Source organism: Phyllobates terribilis, unplaced genomic scaffold (genome assembly GCF_046119375.1).
Source record: "Phyllobates terribilis strain yellow unplaced genomic scaffold, ASM4611937v1 Scaffold_3__8_contigs__length_932513732, whole genome shotgun sequence".
NCBI lineage: Eukaryota > Metazoa > Chordata > Amphibia > Anura > Dendrobatidae > Phyllobates > Phyllobates terribilis.
The window spans coordinates 288,981,380-289,005,252 of NW_027362763.1; the positions used below are offsets into that span (position 1 = coordinate 288,981,380).

Sequence of the window (23,873 nt, forward strand, 5' to 3'; positions counted from 1 at the left end):
CATTTGCTGCTTCAAAGCCGTCATCAGCCACTGTTTTTACCATTGAAACATATAGTGAGTTGCTGGGACTCGATTTATGCTCTGTGTGGGACAGATGAGCATACACCTCCCTGCTTTTTTTTTGTAACATTCGTAGACTTCACTGGATAAAAATGGCTACTGATGGTTGAAATTGCTCTGAATTGTTGAAAGTTACAGGACCCATCTAAATGGTGTCACCACCTCTCAGGCATTTATGCCATGCTGTAAATATGCCATACAATCTCCAGGCGAAATACCCTTTAAAGATGGTTTAAAGGGGTTCTCCAGTAAAAATAAATGATAACTTGTTGATCTATGGGTGTCCAATTGCTGAGATCCAAAACAGCTAGAGGATTTGTTATCCCTGGGGAGCTTTTATCCTTGTTCCAAATTGAAGAGATGGTCAGATGCCCGACCACCGCTCCATTCTTTCTCAATACTGCTGCTGGAAAAGGCAAAGTTCAGCGTTTTGGAGCCCTATGGGTAATGAAAGAGCAGTGGTTGAGCATGTGCCATTCCATTCTAATGGGGATAAAAGTACCCCATTCTGTCAGTCAATGCAGGGCCCAGATATCCAACCACCATCGATAAAGAAGTTACCACCTATTGTGTGGATAGGTGATAACTTGTTTTCACTGGACAACCCCTTTACGATCAAAGCATTTACATATAATTTACATGAACTGTAAAGCAATGAATGAAGAAAAACATTGCACAATTACTGCTGGTGATCACAAACAATTATTTACATGAACCATTTAAAGGTCAGGATTATATTATGTTTTTTACGATGAGCCAAAAAACTAACAAGCAGGAAGTTGCTAACTACCTGCCTGTTCTATCCTGCGCCAGCTCAGACCAGTCACTGACCGCTCCTGCCGGTGATTCAGCCTCTCTACGTGAACAGAGCAGCTCTTCTTCTTCCAGGCTGCTCTGTTGACGTGGCGTGATTGAAGACGTCCTGCTGATTGGCAGATGGCTTCCTGCAGTTAGGCAGAGGGGAGCCGGCTGTCAGTCCGCATAGCATCGGCAGTGATGCCCCCATCAACAGAGCAGAGTGGAAGAGAAGCTGCTGCTTTGTCGACGTGGCATTTGCCAAATCAGCTGAATCGCAGGCAGGAGCACTTTGTGAGGGCTCTGGGCTGGCAGAGATTGGCGCCAGGCAGAACAGGCACATAGGTAGCAACTACCTGCCTGTTAGTTCTTAGACCCACAGCAAAAAAATAATATAGTCCTGGATACTCCCTTTGATTATTTGTAATGAATCTGACAAGCATTACGGTGTTTTACTACTTTGTTATTGGTTTTCTAATATTTTAGGTAATGATAATTTTTAACATTTTTGCATGGAAAGTAAATATTGCTATTTTTATTAGTAAATTAGTAGTAGTATCATTATATCTTTTATGTCTGTTTAATGTATTTTAAAAGGAGCACACAGCCTCTTCCTGAATAGAGAAGAGATTCCCACAGTCCAGGACATCCGTAAATGGTCTTCTCAGGACGTCTACAACTTTGTGTCGAGTTTGCCAGGTTGTTCTACTTATGCACAGGTGAATATTTTCGTATTTATCTTAATCTGTTGCACGAGTGAAGGTGCATTCACACAACCGTATTTTATTATATATGACATGGCTGTAACATCCAGCCAAATATGTACGCGTCTATGAAGCATATATGTGGGGCTGATAGGTCAGTTCAGGACGACCGCAAATGGGATTGACATTGTGACCGTAACACTGAACGTGAAATACGGCTGTGCACCCCTATCCTGATGGTGAACGATCTATCATCACTCTTCTCCATCCACACATAAGGTTCCCTCTGACATAGAACATTTTGACTAGGGCTTTCTAATGACACATGGGTCCTCTAATGACACAAGGTCGGCCAGGGGTAAAATCTTGGATTGCAAAATATTCTGACAGGAAACATAGAACTTGCTGTGCAATGCACAAGAATCAAAAACATCTGCATTTCATTGTTCAGGAGCATGTGTGTGTGTGTGTATATATATATATATATATACAGTATGTATACAATCCAGGTACACATATATATGCATTTTAAACATATGAACACACATGTACATCCATATAAAACATTCAGGCTTGGACTGGCCCACATGAGAACATGAGAATCCTCCGGTGGGCTCCTGTGCAGGACTGGGCCACCATCCTCTTATATGATCAGCACTTGCCACAATATACTTGACTCACTATGTAAAGACAAAGGCACCATCTTATTCATGTACACAATCTACCCAGTTCATTGTATATAAATGTGTGATTGAGGATATTGTCACATTTGCATGTAGCTGAAAAGTGGGGCCCTGGAGTTGGTTACTGGTGGGCTCTTGGCACCCCAGTCCGTCACTGCTTGTGTCTGTTGTATTCGGTGGCTCTGTATCCGGTCTTCAGTCTTCTATCAGGTAGTTTGTGGTGTAGGACATACACTATTTTAGTGCCCTGCCCCCATCACAGAGATCGGCCCCCCTAACAGTTGTAATGTAACTTGGGACAGGAGCTGATATTATGATACCACAATGGGTGGAGATATATGTGGTCTGCTGTCTGTAAATGGCGCCCCCATAATTCCTAGTTCTACTTGAGGAATAATGAGGGTAGTAATGATCTCTCCCATCATTGTAACTGTAAAAAAAAAAAAGTCAAGACAAAAAACCTCACAACACTTTTAATTTCTTTCTTTTTATTTTTTATTGGAATAGCAATAAGCAACATTGTAATAAAAATATTACTGGCCCTTTAAGAAATTAAATTATGATCACAATGACTCTCAGGTCAGACCCCATGGAGATCACAGAACTAGCTGTGGTCATTGAGGACCGGCTGAGAGTCACTGGACCGAAAGATCCAGAGGAAGGCGAAGAAACCCCCCGGAGAGTTCTGTCTAAGGCTATGTGCCCATGATGCAGAAATGCTCCGGATTTTTCCTGAGCGTTTCTGCATCTCCCTGGCAGAAAAAACACATGCGGATTGTACATGCGTTTTCCTGCCAGGGACATGTGGAAGTGAAGCGTTCTTCACATGCATTTCCGCATGCCAGTTGACAAGCGCTTTCCAAGCAATTTTAGCATCACTTGGAAAGTGCTTGACAACTTGGTCACACTATATAAATCCATGCAAACGGCATGGATTTATATACTGTGACCGAAAGAATGGTAAAAAATAAAAAAATAAATATATACTTACCTTCTGATCGACCCAGAAGTCTTGCTTCGCTCCGCCCTGGCTTGCCGTCAGATCGCGGTACACTGAAGGACCTGCCCAAGTCTATGGGCCCATGCTGAGTGCAGGGACATCTCCGGTCATGTGACGGCGGGGTGTCCTGCGGGGGGGCCCCATGAGGAGACGCACAAGAGGGGGGCCCCAACGGGGCTCCGTGGGGGCCCCGACAGCCCGGGCCCCATGCTGGAGTCAGGGCAGTCATGCCCTGATGGCAGCACGGCTGGAGTCTGGAGGGGCCCCCTCTCCCTCGGGGGCCCCCGTTCAATGAACCGGCTGCACGGGCGGTAGGTCCGCCCCTGCCGCGCCCTCTGACCTGAGACGTCACAGTCAGAGGACGCGGAAGACGCTGCGGAGGCACGGGGAGGGGTAAGTATTGTGCCGGCGCCGTCACATGACCAGAGATGTCCCTGCGCTCAGCATGGGGCCGGGGGCCCATGCTGAGCGCAGGGACATCTCCGGTCCTGTGACGGCGGGGGGTCCTGCGGGGGGGCCCCATGAGGAGACGCACAAGAGGGGGGCCCCAACGGGGCTCCGAGGGGGCCCCGACAGCCCGGGCCCCATGCTGGAGTCAGGGCAGTCATGCCCTGATGGCGGCCCTGCTGGAGTCTGGAGGGGCCCCCTCTCGCTCGGGGGCCCCCGTTCAATGAACCGGCTGCACGGGCGGTAGATCCGCCCCTGCCCATAGCGCAGTACTAGCTGTGCGGCCATGATGACGGCCTTGTCTGTTGCCTTATAACAGGAGATGAGTTACGGTGTTTGCTGAAAATACTTGTGAGATGACAACCTCTGAATTCACAAGTAACTCAATGATGGGGAAGCACATTCACTTGAAAGAGATTATGTGACAAAAGTAATACATTTTACAGTTAGTTCTTAAAGAGAACTAGAAAATCCTATGTTTCAATAACATAAATGCGGATCAGAAACCTAGAAAATAACTTCCCACATACATTTCTCTCCTTTCTACTCTATTTACTTCATAAAGTACATTTTCCACTTTATTTTTTTATTACCAAATACACAACGATATATAGTAGACCAGCAATAAATGTCGATTGTAAAAAATGAAAAGTTAAAAATGAACACTGAGGCTAGAAAATGCACAAGAATTAAAATATCCCAGCAGTTCCTGCCATAATAACCTCTTTGTTTTATTTTTCCTCACATTACTGAGAAATACACTGTGTGCAGAATTATTAGGCAAGTTGTATTTTAGAGGATTATTTTTATTATTGATCAACAACTATGTTCTCAATCAACCCAAAAGACTCATAAATATCCAAGCTTAATATTTTTGGAAGTTGGAGGGGGTTTTTTTTAGATTTGGCTATCTTAGGAGGTTATCTGTTTGTGCAGGTAACTATTACTGTGCAGAATTATTAGGCAACTTAATAAAAACCAAAATATAATTCCATCTCACTTGTTTATTTTCACCAGGTAAACCAATATCAGTGCACAAAATTTAGAAATAAACATTTCTGACATGCAAAAACAAAAACCCAAAAAATGAGTGATCAATATAGCCACCTTTCTTTATGATAACACTCAACAGCCTTCCATCCATAGATTCTGACAGTTGCTTGACCTGTTTTCGATCAACATTGCGTGCAGCAGCCACCACAGCCTCCCAGACACTGTTCCGAGAGGTGTACTGTTTTCCCTCCTTGTAGATCTCACATTTTATGATGGACCACAGGTTCTCTATGGGGTTCAGATCAGGTGAACAAGGGGGCCATGTCATTATTTTTTCTTCTTTTAGACCTTTACTGGCCAGCCATGCTGTGGAGTAGTTGGATGCATGTGATGGAGCATTGTCCTGCATGAAAACCATGTTTTTCTTGAACGATACCGACTTCTTCCTGTACCACTGCTTGAAGAAGTTGTCTTCCAGAAACTGGCAGTAGGTCAGGGAGTTGAGCTTCACTCCATCCTCAACCCGAAAATGTCCCACAAGTTCATCTTTGATGATACCAGCCCATACCAGTACCCCACCTCCACCTTGCTGGCGTCTGAGTCGGAGTGGAGCTCTCTGCCCTTTACTGATCCAGCCTCTGGCCCATCCATCTGGCCCATCAAGAGTCATCCTCATTTCATCAGTCCATAAAACCTTTGAAAAATCAGTCTTAAGATATTTCTTCGCCCATTCTTGACGTTTTATCTTATGTTTCTTGTTCAAAGGTGGTGGTTTTTCAGCCTTCCTTACCTTGGCCATGTCCCTGAGTATTGCACACCTTGTGCTTTTTGATACTCCAGTAACGCTGCCGCTCTGAAATATGGCAAAACTGGTGGCGAATGGCATCTTGGCAGCTTCACGCATGATTTTCCTCAATTCATGGGCAGTTATTTTGTGCCTTTTTTGGCCAACACGCTTCTTGCTACCCTGTTGGCTATTTGCCATGAAACGCTTGATTGTTCGGTGATCACGCTTCAAAAGTTTGGAAATTTCAAGACTGCATCCCTCTGCAAGACATCTCACAATTTTGGACTTTTCAGAGCCCGTCAAATCTCTCTTCTGACCCATTTTGCCAAAGGAAAGGAAGTTGCCTAATAATTAAGCACACCTTATATAGGGTGTTGATGTCATTAGTCAACACCCCTTCCCATTACAGAGATGCACATCACCAGATTTACTTAATTGGTAGTTGACTCTCAAGCCTATGCAGCTTGGAGTAGGACAACATGTATAAAAAGTATCATGTGAGCAAAATACGCATTTGCCTAATAATTCTGCACAGAGTGTATATGTAAAATAATGCCCTCTGTGTGTCCCAGTGCATTAGTCATGTTCTCCCCTTCTCCTCCTCCTTCTCACTTGCATTGTCTGGCTATAAGGCCACTGCTCCACTATCAGTATTTAGTCAGTATTCGGTCAGTATTTTTTCTCAGGAGTGGGAGCCAAAACCAGGAGTGGGTGATAAATGCAGAATTGGTGACTTGTTTCTAATATACCTTTTTTCTCTGATTGTTCCTCACCTGGTTTTGGCTCCCACTCCTGAGAAAAATACTGACCGAATGCTGACCAAATACTGATAGTGGGGACGTGGCCTAAGACAACTTTATGCAGCAGGAGCCTCCCCCCACTGCCTTGTAGGGGAAAAAAATTGTTAAAGCAGTGAGACATTGCACTTAAGCTAAATGCTGCTCCTCCATTGTACCCTAGGTAAAAATGGAACAGATCAGCAGGCTAACCCCTTTGTTATTTGCAGGATTTATTTAAAACGGCTTCATGCAAAAAAAATCCTGCAGACTGATAAACAGTGTGAGAGAATTAGTTGTTTGTCACTTTTATTATTTATTACTATTATTACCTATAGGTTTAGTCTGTCTTTAACCCCTTTACCAGTTTGTTTTTTTCCGTTTTTGCGTTTTTCTTTTTTTTTTTCCTCTTCTTCCCAGAGTCATAACTTTTTTACTTTTCATTTCAATATAGCCATATGAGGGCTTTTTTTTTTGCGGGACGAGTTGTACTTTTGAACTACACCATTGCGTTTACCATATCGTGTACTGGAAAACTGGAAAAAAAATTCCAAGTGCGGTGAAATTGCAAAAAAAAGTGCAATTCCACAATAGTTTTTTTTTTTTTTTACCATGTTCACTAATTGATAAAACTGCCATTATGATTCTCCAGGTCATTACGAGTTCGTAGATACCAAACATTTATAGTTTTTTTTTAATTTAAGTGGTGAAAATAAATCCAAAGTTTCTAAAAAAAAAAAAAAAAAGGCGCCTGTAGTGTCTCCATTTTTCGGGATCTGGGGCCGGGCGAGGGCTTATTTTTTGTGCATCGAGCTGACGATTTTATTCATACCATTTTGGTGTAGATACAATGTTTGGATCGCCAGTTACTGCATTTTATTTCAATGTTGCGGCAACCAAAAAAACTTAATTCTGGCGTTTTGGTTTCTTTTATCGTTACGCCGTTTACCGATCGGATTAATTCTTTTTATATATTGATAGATTGGACGATTCTGAACGCGGCAATACCAAATATGTATATTTTTTTATTATTGTTTTATTTTAAATGGGGCGAAAGGGGGGTGATTTGAACCTTTATGTTTTTTTATTGTTTTAAAAACATTTTTTTTTTTTTACTTTACACTTTCTTCAATAGTCTCCATGGGAGACTAGAAGCTGCGATCATCAGATCGCTTGTGCTACACATAGCAGAGCTTCAGCCCTGCTATGTGTAATAAAAGTGCTCATCTGCTATGAATGCCGACCACTGGGCGACGCTCATAGCAGATCAACTATGACAACCACAGGGGTCTCCTGTAGACCCAGGGTTGTCATGCCAACCCATCGGCGTCTTGCGATTATGTGACAGGTGCGCCGATGGGCGGGTCTTGTGACGCGCTTCTGGCGCGGCCATGTTAAATGCCGCTGTCGGAGTTTAACATGTTAACAGCCGTGGATAGATCGCGATTACACCCACAGCTGTTAGGGGCACACGACCGCTGTTCAGCGGTCATATGCCGGAAAAGGTACGGGCTCAGCGCCGAAGCCTGCATCAAACAGATGGAGGCGACCTTGGACGTACTCATACGTCCAAGGTCGTAAATGGGTTAAAGAGTAAAAAAAAGTGTTCTTTTATTTAGGTATCCTCCAGGTATTACAAAGTTATTAATTACTGTAATATACATAATTACCTTTCTTTGGCATCCTTTTCTTCCAAACTCCATGCTGTAATGCTCTATCATGTGGCCACTTCATGCTTCTTTAGAAGATGCTTTCAACTGCTGTTCAGGCCAGATGCCTACTCAATTTACAAATAATCAAAATTTGGGAATTCATTCGCTCTGCTCTCCTCTCACAAAAGGCAATTGAAGTACTCTGACTGTTTTAAATAGTGCATGGATCTTGACTGAGCAGCAGTTGAAAACAAATTGTAAAGGAGCATGAATTGGCCATATAAACCAGCACTGTAGGGAGAAAAGGAAACAAAATAAGATAATGAAGTACATTACAGAATTCATAACTTTACAATGATTCAAGGATAAATTAACAAAAAAAAATGTAGTTCTTCTTGAATATACATAAAAAAATATAAAAATATAATAAGGAAACAAGAGCTAGGATTATGAATTCATGGTAAAAGACTCCTGTTATGCACATCACTGGTTGCACAAAAGGGGTAGAGGGGAACTACCGTCCTGATTCAAGATGAGTGCAGAAGTTGAGATGCTGGGACCAGGAGAGGGGCACTGAAACCATTTTACTGTATATACATTAGTGGACGAAATTGTTGGTACCCTTCTGTTAAAGTAAGAAAACCCCACAATGGTCACTGAAATAATTTGAAACTGACAAAAGAAATTTTCAATTTAAATTTACTGAATATCAACTAATGATAATCAGATATTACCTTTGAATTTTTTCAACAGAAAAAAACCTAATAAAAATGTCCTAGACAAAAATGATGGTTCCCATAACTTACTATAACTTACTATATTGTTGTATTGTTGCAGAACCTTTTTAGGCAATCACTGTAAGCAAATGATTCCTGTAACTCTCACTGAGACTTCTGCACCTGTCCGCAGGTATTCTGGCCCACTCCTCATGAGTAAACTGCTCCTGCTGTCTCAAGTGTGAAGGTGACTTCTCCTCCAGACTTCATGTTTAAGCTCCTTTCACAGATGTTCAATAGGATATAGATCAGGGCTTATGGTTTGCTTATAACAAGTATGGTTTCCTCCTCGGTTTTCTTCTTTGAAGTCCACTTTGGCCAAGGTAGCGACAGATAGGGCAATCTGACACGGATGCTTCTTGACATTGGAGTGCACCTTTAAACTCTTTGGAAGTTGTTCTGGGCTCTGTAGTTACAATGTGTATTATTGTCTCTTCAATTTATCATCAATTTTCCTCTTGCGGCCACATCCAGGGAGGCTGGCTACAGTCCCATCAAGCTGTTTGGACTTGGTCTTATAGTCTTTACCTTTAACATGTTTGTCTATAATTTTCCTTCTAATTTCCTGAGAGATCTCTCTCCTTACTTTTTTTTTTTTTGTCCATGTTCAGTGTGGTGCACACCATGATACCAAACAGCACAGTGACTACTTTTCATCCTTTAAATAGGCAGACTGACAGAGTACACGTTTGTAGACACCTATGATAATTAGTTTAACATGTCCCTATGGTAAAATTATAATTTGACCAATAATTATAAATTATTTCAATTTCTTTCTGGGAGTACTATCATTTTTCTCCAGACTATTTTCATTATTTTTCTTTTTAATTTCTGTTGAACCACAATTCAAAAGCAATGTCTGATTTTCGTTAGCTGATATTCAGTAAATTTAAATTGAAAAGTATTTTTGTCACTTTCAAGTTATTTCAGTGACCATTGTGGATTTTTCTTACTTTAACAGAAGGGTACCAACAATATTCTCCAAGTGTGTTAAGTTTATATAGAGAAATTGATGATTAAACATTGTCACATTATATTATCCAAATCACATTAAAAAAAAAGCTCGATTTCAGTGTTGCTTTACGGAGAAGTCTAAACAGTTGGAAGCTTTCAGCTACTTTACATTCACTGTGCAGAATTACCAGGCTGAATTCAGTAGTGAGCATTTCTGTCTGTGAGCAGAGGGAAACAGGTTGCTGATTCTCAGTCTTGTGGCGTACCAGATGTACTTCCAGCATTAATATATCTTAGAGACTCCACTAACCATAGAGGACTACAACTGCTGAATACTGCCTAACCAGCAGCTCTAAAGTATTCCCTAAGTGTCTGACCACAACACTCATCTGCATTTATTTTTACACAGCAAATTTAAAGTTGCATTTAATAAAGGGATTTTCCGACCCCATTGTCATTCTTTAAAAAAACCTGTTAACTGTGTTAGGCTGTGTGCCCACTAGGCCACTATGCGTTTTTCAAGCGTTTTTGATGCAGAAATTCCGCAGCGTAAACGCTTGCAAAACGCTTGGTAATCCGTGCCCCATGATCCTCAATGAAAATCTGCATGTTCTGTGCCCATGCTGCGGAATTTTCCGCAGCGGCTTTTCCTTGCGGAAAAATCCGCAGCATGTCCATTATTTGTGCGTTTCTGCATGCGGATTTGAGATCCCAATGCATTTGAAAAACGCAAGTCAAATCTGCATGTAAAAACGCTGCAAAAACGCGTGTAGCATCCGCAAGCGTTTTTGACTGCCAAGAACATGCAGAAGCGCTGTGGAAATTTTCTGCTTCATTTCTGCATCGTGGGCACATACCATTAGGCTACTTTCCCAGGATAAGCTTTTGTTGAGTTTTTGATGTTGCAGAATTTCTGCACCATTTCTGCACGTATTATTTAAATTAGATTACTTACAGTTTTTCATTGCGTTTTTGGGTATGTTTTTTTAACATGCTTTTTTATCACGTTTTTTGTCTCTTGTTGATGTGTCATGCTTTAAATAAAGCTGCTTTGTTTTTTATACTTCCTGGTATTTGGCATTGACAGCATAATACAGTACCAGCTAAGAAGATGAGATTTAAACATTGCAGATACTTATGGCAGATATTTTCTTTGCTTAATTTGGCCTGTGGTGCGGATTCTTAAATCTGCAGCATGTCATTTTTTTGTGTGGATTTCATGCAGATGTCACACATTGCAATGTAAAAGTTGCCCAGCGGCCGTACTGAGAGCCTCGCTGCCGGAAGGAAATTAACTTTATTCCTCCCAGCAGCCTTGGGCTTTCAATCATAGGGTTGGTCCAGGACAGCTTCAGTTACCGCTCAGTGCATAGTGAGTGTCTGTAACACTCATGGCACTGACTGATAGCAGACTGTAATGCTGAGCCGGTTGTAAGTCAGTGACAGGGCATGGTTTCACAGCCACTCACTATTCACTGAGCAGTTGTGGCGCCCAGTTGCGCTTGGTACCACAGATCCTAGAGGGGTGTATTGCCGGATTTCTCCACAAGAGGCCCCCACAGCATACACACACCTCCACCTTCCACCTCAGACCCAGAGGGAGCCCGTTAGGGATATAAATAGGGAAGGTGGAGCTAGGCAGTTCAGTTCCTAGCCTACTAGAGTACAGAGCAGCTAGGGAGTTCCTGCTCAGACACAGAAGGAGTCAGTGCAGTCGAGCCAGAGCCTAGCAGTTCCTGCAGAAAGAGTTCAGTACAGTCTGTAGAGTGAGTCCAGACTAGAACTCACAGAGCTCAGGATAGAGAGCTAGGAGTGTGCCGACACTCTGAGAGCGGCGAAGAAGAGCAGCGTCCCGGCTGCAGTGTGTGTAGCCTAGTGAGGGCCCGAGCAGGGCCAAAGGCGAGTGGAAAGTGAGTAACATAGGGGGCAGAGGAGCTTAACCAGCTCACCCCGAAGTATATACCGGACACCGGGTCCAAGAGTCTACGTGGATCTTCATGACCAGTAGAAAACAACCGGAACCCCTGGCGAACTACATGTCCCAGGATCACCAAAAGCTGATACGTACCAGGGTCAGGAATCACAGAGACCCCAGAGAATAGGGTGAGCGATCTCCAACAGAAGGCCCTATCACCAAGTCAGCAGGTGCAGAACAGAAACCAAGTTAGGCCTAGCTTCAGGCAGGTCAGAAACGTACTACAGAGAGTCAAGAGACAGGAGGCCCTACACCCGCTCACTGGGGAGAATCCAGACGTGCACCCCTCACCCTACAGTGCTCCGGGACGTGCCTGAATTTCCATCAGTAAAAGGTACTGAAGTGACTACCGTGTCTGTCCCCGTTCTTGCTCTGACCCGGCTGGGTCTCGCCTGTCCTGCATCCCCCCTCTCCGTACGCTGCCCTGAGGCCTAGCTCCACCTGTGGGGAGCTATACCATCGAGCTGCCTTATCACCGGCCTCAGTGGACTGCTGCAGCACTGGTGATTCTCACCAGAAACCACAGGTGGCATCACAAACTTTCATAGAGTTAACAAATAACCCCCTTTTAAAAGCTGACCCCAGGGTAAGGGCCCGGGAGCCGACCACCGCGACATCCCCAAGGCCAGGCAAAGGCCCGGGTACCGAGTCATGCCCATACCCTGGGCTAGTCACAGTAACCGAATCCGCGCCGGCCTACCCCAATGACTGAAAACCTGTGACCTCCTGGCAGCGGGGCTCTCAGTGCAGGTGTTGGGCAGCTTCAGAACGCTATTAACCTGCAGATTAGTCCAATATCTGCAGGTTAATAGTGTTTTTTTTTATATGACAGGTTCCCTTTAAATTCTAAAAGTCAGCACACTAGTATTACTGTTCAGGACTTCCACTTGCTAATAGACACTGTAGTGAAGGCACAGTAATGAGAACATTCTGGTTTCATTTTATGGTGCTTGCTCTGTGTACAGAATTTGATTGCCATCAGATACACTACTGATAGATAATATACTAAGTTTTAGTCAATTGTTGGATAAAATATTACATCAGCTGTGTTTTAGCCATTCTAGCTATAATATTGCATGGGATCTATTTTCTGTAAACTACATATTAATAAACCTTTCCATTCTAGGTTTTTAAAGACCATGATATTGATGGACTAACTCTTCCTTTACTGACTGAGGATCATCTCTTGGATACAATGGGGCTAAAGCTTGGACCTGCACTCAAAATTCGTTCACAGGTAAATGAAGACACAGTCATCATATTTATGAAATACATTTTCGGTTGTTTGACTGTTTCCTGACAATGTACTTTATATAAACAGAACCTGAAAGTAAAATCAATATGGTTATTATATCTTGTATGATGGCTCAGTGGTTAATACTATTGCTTTGCGGGTCTCCTGGCCTTGTACCTCGATGGACTGCTAGCTTCCTAAGCTTGCCGCCACCTTCTCTCTGTGGGAATCCGCCAGAAGCGGGGGGCCACTGGTTGAGGTAGTTGGCCCTGGAAGTCTCAAAGTCGCAGCTGTTCTCTCCCAGGTGGGTGGAATGGAAGGGTGAGACTGTGTAATGTTGCACCATCTTGGGTATTTGCTGATACTGTTCTATGTGTTTATTGTCCGCTTTGTGGTTCAATAAAGTATTGCCACGCTGTTTTTACCATGTGTTGTCTGAGTAGTATTACGCCCACGGAAGACCCCGGGTCTTCACATATTGGTGGCAGTGGTGGGATACTACTCAGCCCAGCAAATCTGGGGGAGCTGCAAGGGGACTGGTGTTAGCACACACCATCCAAAGGGCTCCACAACTAGGGAGGCATGTAGACAGACCCAGCAAACCATAAGTGAGGCATACACAGCGGGTTTCGAATGCTACCATGTCCAACCACACCAGCCTGGCCTTGAGAGGAAGACCGAAGAGGATATACAGCAGCAACAAGATACGGCAACTACAGTAGCTGTGCCAGCTTCAACGGATTGAATACCAGGCCACCGACACTCATCGGATTTAATTCAGGAACCATCAGATGCAGAGGATGGCATGTGTGGACGCTATGAATAAAAGTCTATTTTTGTCAATTATGTGTGGATTTTATTTGCAAGGAAGACATGGAATATGCGCTGAGGAAACTGGATGATGCAAAGTTTTGTTCTCATGAAGGTGAGACCTCTTACATTTGTGTCTGTGCTTAAAGACATGCTGATGAACTGTCTCCAATAAGTAGAAAAGAATGATTGGGATCCTACCATATACGGCTAATTAAGATTGGGGGAGCAATGTGATGATACAGCTTAAAATCTTAATAAGACAGATGATTAGATTAGTTAAAGGGAATCTGTCACCCCCTGGGACTTTTCAGACCTCTAATATGGGCATACAGGTGATAGAAATGTGAATCTATACATACCTGTATGTCCCATATTAGAAGTTTACTTGCTTTGAAATACATTTTTATCCAAATAGTTTTGACAAGCTTCGTGTCCGGGGGATGTGAAGAAATCCCTGCCTATTAACTTAATTTCCATATTTTCCCCCTCCCCTGCAAGTCACTGGGCCTTGTGATGTGCTGTTCCCAGCCGGATCCCGCGCAATCTACCTTGTACGGAAGGCGCAGTAATCCCTGCCGTCTGTGTAGCCTTGTGGAGCAGGAAACTTGTGCGCAGGCGCTGGTTAGTCACTCTGCCTTTCCGGCGCCTGCACACAAGTTTCCTGCTCTACAAGACTACACAGACAGCAGGGATTACTGCGCCTTCTGTACATGGTGGATTGCGGAGGCGCAGGATCCAGCCAGGAACTGCACGTCACAGGGCCCATTGACGTGCAGGGGAGGGGGGTGATATGTAAATTAAGTTAATAGGCGGGGATTTCTAAACTAATTTAATAAAAAAGTATTTCAAAGCAAGCAAACCTCTAATATGGGACATACAGGTATGTATAGATGCTATCACCTGTATGCCCATATTAGAGGTCTGATAGGTCCCGGGGGGGGTGACAGATTCTCTTTAAGCAAAGAGAAATACACTATTGTGTTCATTTTGACTTATAATTGTATGTCACGGGTGTTTCAGAGGTGACAGACAGTCGTCCTGCAGAGGTTTGCAACAGATCTCCACGTTTGGCAATGCAGAGAGCTGCCTAGATGGGAGGCTGTCTTTAGGACCCAGCGACTACCTCCCTCTGGCCTGGGTGTATATATACCTAATCTCTTCAGGTGGGCATCGCCGGTTATATTCATTTCTACTTGGAACTTGGCTGAAGCAGCATCACGTCCTCCCTGGAGTCTTGAGGCCGTGTGCCCTGTTGGAGTTTCTTCTAAAGCTAAGTTGTTATTTCCCTGTGTTGTCTTCCCTTTTTGTCTTTAGAGTGCTAGCGGAGGTTGACAAGTGCTCATCTCCTTCCACCCCCAGCTATAGCCTTACGCCAGGGATAGTAGGACGAGGCACGTGATCGGCGACAGCTGCGGAGGCTGTATAGGGACGTTAGGGGGAGACAGGGTGACGCTAGTCCAGATTAAGATGTCACCTCTTCCCTCTTTCCCTAGTGAGTGTATGGGCTCCCTTTCCCTTTCCCCATTGTGTTGCACTCACACCTGGTGTGACTCTCTCTGCTCTCTGAGTTGCACTCACACCTGGAGTGACATTATAACCGGCAGAGCACGTTTTGGAAAAAAAAAAAAAAAAAAAAAAAAACGACACAACATTGACACTTCGTTTTTTTTTTCTTTGTGTGTTTTTGGGTGTGCACCTTTTTATTCCTTACTCCCTTTAGTATGGGATTAGTTGCAGAGCTCGCAAAGCAGTTCCGTTGTCGGTCTCTGGAGGTGAATGACCTCCGATGTGAGGTTGAGCAGTAGTATCAGCGGTTACAGGCCGCCAATGTGGGGGTCTCTGCAGGTAAGCCTGTCCAGCCTGAACCCAAGGTTGCCCTCCCAGACAGGTTTTCAGGAGGTAGGGACAGGTTTTTTGTGTTTAAGGAGGCATACAAATTGTATTTCAAGCTTCGTCCCTACTCCTCCGGTAATGAGGATCAACGGGTTGGCATTGTGATCTCTCTACTGCAGGGAGATGCTCAGTCGTGGGCGTTTTCATTACTGCGGATTCGGTTTGTCTCCAATCTGTGGAGGTTTTTTTTGGAGCTCTTGCCCTTATCTATGATGACCCTGACTGAGTCGCCTTGGCTGAGTCTAAGCTACGTCTCCTTCAGCAGGGGATTCGGTCAGTGGAAACATACAGTTCGGAATTACGTCGATGGGCAACGGATTCCAAATAGAATGACTCAGCCCTTAACCCTAGAACGCATGACCATAAAAATCTACATTTTCACATACCTGGGGCCTTTTAGGCCCGTGTGCAAATAACATGGAATAACTCAAACAAAAATGACAAACAACTATATACCTGAGGAATACCTAGAGTTTCAAAATTCTAACTAAAGTAATGTTGCAGAAAATAGAAAACAATTAACAGGGCGGGCCTGCGAGGCCCCAGGTATGCGTTCTAGGGTTAAAAGTCAATTTTGTGAGGGGCTAACGGAAAGGTTGAAAGATGCCTTGGCTGTATATGATACCCCTCAGTCCTTGGAGGCTGCCATGTCTTTGGCCATACGTTTGGATAGGCGCCTTCGGGATAGACGAGTGCGACCTACTTCTCCGGGGCCTTCTTGTCTGGGTTGTGTACCTTTGGCAAGGGAGCGTTCTGGGGGTGAACCAGTACTGGGGGAGGTGGAGGAGCCTATGCAGTTAGGGGGTGTCTCTACGTCATACATCTCCCCGGAGATTCGCAAGAAAAAAGGCGTATGTTTTTTTTGTGGGGAAAAAGGGACACTTTGTTGGGACCTGTCCTTCAATTAAACAAAAAGAGACTCGATTAACTCTCGGTAGTCTGGAGTCGGATAAACAAGGGGTGCATTCATGGCCAAACTGCAGTTCTCGCTTTGTCCTGACTGCAGAGGTGGTGCCTGAGAGCAAAATCTAAAAAATTTCTGTCTTTGGTAACAGTGGAGCCGGGGTCAGCAAGTTTGATGCTGAGTTTGTGAAAACTCATTGTCTTGCTTGCTGTGCTTTAGCTGAACCTATATCCACCTTTGCCATAGACTCGGCGCCACTTGCACAGAAAGCATTTACTCAGATTGTACATAATGTGAAACTGTGGGTGGGGTCAGTTCATTGTGAAATCATTCCTTGCTATGTTTTGGAGAATCTCCCTACTCCGATTGTTTTAGGTATCCCCTGGCTTGTTAAACATAATCCATTGGTCGATTGGCAAACCGGGAAGATTAAATGGGGAGATTACTGCCATGAGAACTGTCTGAATGTTTTCATTGCTGCTGTCTCTGCGGAGATACTGCCTGCTTTTCTGTCTGGTTTTGAGGACGTTTTTTCTGAGAAGGGGTGTCAGGATTTGCCTCCTCATCGTGCTTATAACTGTCCTATTAACCTGACCCCCGGAGCTAAACTACCCAAGTCCAGACTGTATAATTTGTATAATTTGGTGGGGAGGTTTGTGGTGGTCTATCTGCACGATATTTTGGTTTATTCACCTGATTTTGAGACCCATCGGGGGCATGTTAAGCAGGTGCTCCAGATATTAAGGGATAACAAACTCTATGCCAAACTAGAGAAATGTGTTTTCGCTGTTCAGGAGGTGAAATTTTTGGGGTACTTGTTGTCATCTTCAGGTTTTCGGATGGATCCGGAGAAGATCCGTGCAGTCCTTGACTGTGAATGTCCCGAGAACCTGAAGGCCCTGCAACGTTTTCTGGGCTTTACTAATTTTTACAAGAAATTCATCCAAAATTACTCTGTTGTAGTGAAACCCCTTACTGACTTGACTAAGAAGGGGTCTGATTTTTCCAAATGGTCGGAGGCTTCCCTCCAGGCATTTTCTTCCTTAAAGAATCACTTTGCCACTGCACCTACACTGAGTCAAGCCAATGTTACTCAACCCTTTATTGTGGAGGTCGATGCGTCGGATGTCGGGGTTGGGGCTGTGTTGTCTCAGGATTCGCCCCCTGGTAAATGGCGTCCATGCGCCTTCTTTTCTAAAAAATTGTCTTCGACTGAGAGAAATTATGACATGGGTAATAGGGAACTTTTGGCGGTCAAATTGGCGTTCGAAGAATGGCGACACTGGTTGGAGGGGGCTGTCCATCCTATTACTGTTATTACTGACCATAAGAACCTGTCATATCTCCAGTCAGCTAAACGTCTCAACCCTAGGCAAGCCAGATGGTCCCTATTTTTTACTAGGTTCAATTTTGTTGTCACTTTTCGTCCAGGGGTCAAAAACGTCAAGGTTTCCTGGAGTTCGAGATTTCGAGGATTGTAGATTCTCCTCTCCAACGTCATTCACTACAATACTTGATTCACTGGAAAGGCTATGGTCCAGAGGAGAGGATGTGGGTTTCAGCGTCAGAGGTAAACACTCCCAGATTGGTTCGCTCTTTTCACACCTCTTTTCCTGAGAAACTGGTCCTGAGTGTCCGGAGGCCACTCGTAGAGAAGGGGGTACTGTTACGGGTGTGTCAGAGGTGACAGACAGTCATCCTGCAGTGGTTTGCAGCAGATCTCCACGTTTGGCAATACAGACAGCTGCCTAGATAGGAGGCTATCTTTAGGACCCAGCGACTACCTCCCTCTGGCCTGGGTGTATATATACCTAATCTTTCCAGGTGGGCGTCACCAGTTATACTCATTTCTACTTGGAACTTGGCTGAAGCAGCATCACGTCCTCTCTGAAGTATTGAGGCCGTGTGCCCTGTTTGAGTTTCTTCTAAATCTAAGTTGTTATTCCCCTGTGTTGTCTTCCCCTTTTGTCTTTAGAGTGCTAGCGGAGGTTGACTAGTGCTCATCTCCTTCCACCCCCAGCTATAGCCTTACGCCAGGGATAGTAGGGCGAGGCACGTGATCGGCGACAGCTGCGGAGGCTGTATAGGGACGTTAGGGGGAGGCAGGGTGACGCTAGTCCAGATTAGAAGGTCACCTCTTCCCCCTTTCCCTAGTGTCGGGGCTCCCTTTCCCCTCTGTGTTGCACTCACACCTGGCATGACTCTCTGTGTTGCACTCATACCTGGCGTGACATTGTATGTGTATTTCTGTGGCTGGTCAAGAATATCATACTATTTGTATAAAACTGAATGTTGACTTATCTTTGTTTGGAAACAATGAATGTTTGCTAATTATGTTAAGTAACCTTTATAGACTCACAAGACATGAAGACAAACTAAGAAAATTCATTAAATGCTCAAACAATAAGGCATGAGGCTGCCCTCCCTAACCCCTTACCTGAGAATATGTACTTGAAGGATGACTGTAACTGTTTTAAGGGGCATGTGCTCTGTAGCAGTCAGACTTGGAACAGAGAATCAAGGAGAAGCAAGAGGACACACAGACTCTCTCAGACCATCAGCTTGGAAGCATGGCTTTACCCAAAGAGACACAGATTTGGATTCTACATGATTCTAGTATAAGGGTATATAGCCCTGACTGGAGAGATACTGATCTGCTACATTGACCCTCAGAGAGACCATGGATATATTTGGGGAGACCAGGTTGGGATAATGAAGTCTCCTGGCCCCATGGATATGTTGTTTGGGGTTGCCAGGAGGGACCCAATGGTCGCCTGGAACTCATGGAGACATTCTGAGAAGGCAGATTGGGACCCGCCGGTCATCTGGACCCATGGAAACTCTCGGAGAGGCCAGAGTGGGACCTTCGGGTCTCCTGGCCTTGTACCTTGATGGACTGCTAGCTTCTTTTGTTTGCCACTGGTTGAGGTAGTTGGCCCTGGATGTCCCAAAGTCGCAGCTGTTCTATCCCAGGCGGGCGAAGCGGAAGGGTGAGGCTGTGTAATGTTGTACCATTTTGGGTATTTGCTGGGACTGTTCTACGTGTTTATTGTCTGTTTTGTGGTTCAATAAATTGCCATGCTGTTTTTACCATCACCCTATGTTGTCTGAGTAGTATTACGCCCACGGAAGACCCCGGGACTTCACAACTGCACTCCTGCTAGAAGATACCAGTTTCCTATAAAATCATTGTTCCCATGTGAAAATGCATACCTGACTCTGGATCTGTTCTACTTGCTCCGCTTAACTGTTTGCCGTCCTGCTTACCCAGCTGTCCTGGTCTTTGTTGATCCATGAGTTAAGACCCACTCCGCTTCACCATCGCCTTCTGTCTGTGTTGCTCAGCCAGACATACAGCTTAAAAATCCATCTCACCAGATGAGCCTTTAATAGAAAAAAAATGTTAAACAATGTACATCAATGTAAAACAATCCAGGCTTGTTAATAAAGGTATAGTTATTATTACTGTATATGCTATCATATGTGTTTTCTCCTACATCTGCTACACATAGTTGAGCTCAATTCAGCGGTTTGATCTACATTAATTTCTATTTTTTTCTCTCTGATTTTCTTTTTCTAGATCTGCTGCCGTTTGGGTAACATATTTCATATGTCAAGCCTACCATTACCTGGTCCTGTGTCGTCAGCAGTTCCAGTGCCCTCTGATCAACCACCTGAAGTGATATCACCTACTACATGCAGCAATAATAACACAACTGCACCTAGCCCATGTGCTCATGATTCAGACACTTTAAGAGCTACAGATGTATCAACATCTGAAAATAAAGAAAATCCTTGTGATTTGTCATCTGCACTAACTGAATTTCCAGTGAATTTGCTAAAAGTCTGAATATCATATGCTAAACTATACAACAGGCATATAATTTGTATACAGAAGTGTTATGTTTTTAACGAGAACCTGTCAGAACAATTTTGTAATATAAAGTAAATACATGGCTGTAATGGCACTGTAATACAGATTAATCTAATACCTTTGGAGAAGAAATCTTATTTGCTGTTCTTCTTTAATCAGCATTTGAAATGTCTTCTAATTACATTTTGGTGCACAGGGGCCAGACTGTGCACTAGGTCTTCTCCTCCCTGTTTGTGATTCCCCAGCCCCTCCGCCTGCCTCCGGTCTTTGAATAACAGGTTATTACTTATTCAGTGATCTGCCTCCTCTTTAATCTCCTCCTCAAACAGAGGGGGCAGGCAGAGGGGCGTAGAATCACAGACAGGGAGGAGAAGACCCAGTGCACAGTCCGACCCCTGTGCACCAAAATCTAATTAGCAGAAACCTTCAAATGGTGAATAAAAAAGGTATAAATTAAATCAATAATACAGCAATATTACAGCCATTTCTTTATATTACAAAATCGTGCTGACAGGTTCTTGTTATGATGACTGCGCAAAACTTTATAGAATGTGTGGTAGATCGGCTCACTAAGCTGCTCACAGAGGTAGACACAGGAACGCTTTCCGTTTAAATCTTCCATTGGTTTATTAAAAAATGTGATGCATAAACCAGTTCAAAATTAAATAAACAAACAAACAGGACCTTCTGGCATAACGGCAAAAACAAAATAGCATACAGTACAGTCTGTGTGGCTGCAGGTATCTGTCCGCTCAGGAAAAAAACAGAAGGTTCAGCTCTCTATAACATGAGCACAGCTCTGGAGCTCTCATCTCCAGAGACACCAAACATTGAATGAGTCCAAAGGCTCCATATTTACTGTACCTTCTGGACCACACCCTGGGGTAGAGATATGGTGAACAGCCTCCCACCCAATCTTCATCTATCCACAAAAATGCAGCCCTTAACATGGACAATTAACCCTTCTCAGCACTTATGAACCTGGAAAAATGCTCCAGCATACTATCACTGAGGCTAACATCCTGAGTGACACATATCTTCATTCTTGTATTTTACCAGTGAGCTTCTCACAAATGATACATCCCTTTTAGTAGAATACATTATTTTATGGGGTGTTGGCCATAGTAGTTGACTATGACTATGAAGATGACTAAAAGTGGGTAAGTTATCAAATTGCAATTTGTTTGGCAGCATTACAACTCTTGGTATTGACTTTACATACACATAGCACATATAGATTGATTAATTATACACTGTTTTCAATGTATGAATTACTTCTATGCCTGTTCACATGCGCTCTCCTATTTTTGTGTTAATAAGTGTTTTTAAATTGTTTTGTCAATGTTTTTGATGTGTTTAATAAATGTTTTTAGATGTTTTATTTTTTTAATAAATGTTTTCAGATGTTTTTAATTATTGAACAGGTATAATATTCTTGGACTGTTGTATGCTATATACGTAGATTAATAAATCTAACACATTTGATAACTCCTAACACCCCCTGTTCCAGACACTTTTTAAAACTGTCTAGTGAGGTGTAAAAAGTATCAAAATATATACATTTTTCACATGTATGCCAGTTGTTTGATGCACTTTGAATTAGATTTTTTTCACATTTTACTTATTTGACTAGCATCTGATCTGCAGTACCCGGAAGCGACCATTAAAGGGAACCTGTCACATTGCACATACAGTCCGATCTATAGACAGTACGGCATAGAAACATAGAAGCTGAGCAGAATGATGTATAGATTTCTTGAAAAAGATTCAGTGTAATTTGTGTTTGATAACTTCTCACACCCTCTGTTCCATATGCAAATTGCCTTTCAGAGAGAAGAAGGACTTGAACTCTATAGCGCCACCTATTGGTAGCAGCAATCCTACAAGTCACAATCGACCCTTTAACGAGTCTTGCAATATGACTTCGGATAATAGCCAAATCAGTATCTCAATTTGCAGACACGGTGTTTCGGGCTGTTGGCCCTCGTCAGTGCAATGTATGAGAACTGGTTTGGCTAGATGAGAGGCTCTGGACTGAGGGCCCTTCGTACTTTCTTATTCTTTTGCATGTTTGTCACACTTAAATGTTTCAGATCACAAAACAAATTTAAATATTAGACAAAAATAACACAAGTAAACACAAAATTAGTTTTTAAATGAAGGTCTTTATTATTAATGGAAAAATAAATCAAAACCTACAGGGCCCTGCGTGAAAAAGTGATTCCCCCTCCTTAAAACATAAATTAACTGATGATTGTGGTCATCTTTGAGACTTCATATTTAAGGCTACGTTCTCTGGTTATTGATTGGTCGTCCAACCAAATCTTCCAGTGAGGATCACTTTCTTTCAAAATTTGATCAGTAAAATATGGTGGTGGTAGTGTGATGGTCTGGGGCTGTTTTGCTGCTTCAGGACCTGGAAGACTTGCTGTGGTAAATGGAACCATGAATTCTGCTATCTACCAAAAAATCCTGAAGGAGAATGTCTGGCCATCTGTTTGTGACCTCAAGCTGAAGCGCACTTGGGTGACGCAGCAGGACAATGATCCAAAACACATCAGCAAGTCCAACTCTGAATGGCTTAAAAAAACAAACTTCAGCTTTGGAGTGGCCTAGTCAAAGTTCTGACCTCAATCTGATTGAGACGCTGTGGTTAAAAAGGCGGTTCATGCTCGAAAACCCTCCAATGTGGCTGAATTATAACACTTGATTGCAGTCGTTTCTGTTAAGGGCGGCCCAACCAGTTATTAGGTTTAGGGGGCAATCACATTTTCACACAGGGTCCTGTAAGTTTGGATTTCTTTTCCCCTTAATAATAAAGACCTTCATTTAAAAATTGCATTTTGTGGTTACTTGTGTTATCTTATAATCGTCTAATATTTAAAATTTGTTTTGTGATCTGAAACATTTAAGTGTGACAAACATGCAAAAGAATAAGAAATCAGGAAGGGGGCAGCAAACAGTTTTTCACACCACTCTGGTATATACAGTATGTCCCTCATCCTGGCCCCATCCTGGTATACAGTGACAAACAAAAGGGTAACAATGTTTTGAACTTTTGACATTGAGGCTCCATATCTCACCATCCACTACTGCTTCGAATGTGAGACTACCATCACTTATAGACTTGCAACTATTTAGCATATGATTAGTTATGCAGATTCTTCTCATGTCACTGCATTGTTACTGTTTTGCTCTTAAAAATCTAAATTTTAATTTTGTATTATTTTGTTAGTATTTTGTAAATCCACCTTTGGCTTTCAACACTCCCTGAATCCTTCTAGGCATGCTCTCAATTAGATTCCAACTTGTTTCGACCTAAATCTGATCCCAGATCTTCTACATGTTTCCAAAGTTGGTGCATACTGGTTGAATCACTTGGGTATGTATACAGTTTTTTCTTCAAGACATTGTTACCCCTTTGCCCGTCACTGTATATACCCCCCATCCTGGTATATGTCCCCAGTTCTACCGCTGTTCTAATGTATAGAAAAAATAAACCATTATACTCACCAGAGTGTATATATAAGTCATGGGGCCCCATAGCAGAAGT

At 43.2% G+C, this 23,873-nt stretch overlaps 1 protein-coding gene across 3 annotated transcripts in view; it reads left to right on the forward strand.

Moving 5' to 3' along the window:
• The window catches only part of SAMD7 (sterile alpha motif domain containing 7), a 91,142-nt gene extending 70,630 nt beyond the window's left edge, over positions 1–20,512 (forward strand). For all 3 annotated transcript variants that reach the window (XM_073674861.1, XM_073674859.1, XM_073674860.1), the window contains 3 exons: positions 1,453–1,574; positions 12,729–12,839; positions 20,027–20,512. In XM_073674861.1, coding sequence (XP_073530962.1) covers positions 1,453–1,574; positions 12,729–12,839; positions 20,027–20,296 — 503 coding nt within the window. In that variant the 3' untranslated portion in view covers positions 20,297–20,512. The remainder of the gene's footprint in view (positions 1–1,452; positions 1,575–12,728; positions 12,840–20,026) is intronic.
• The last annotated feature ends 3,361 nt before the right edge of the window (positions 20,513–23,873 follow it).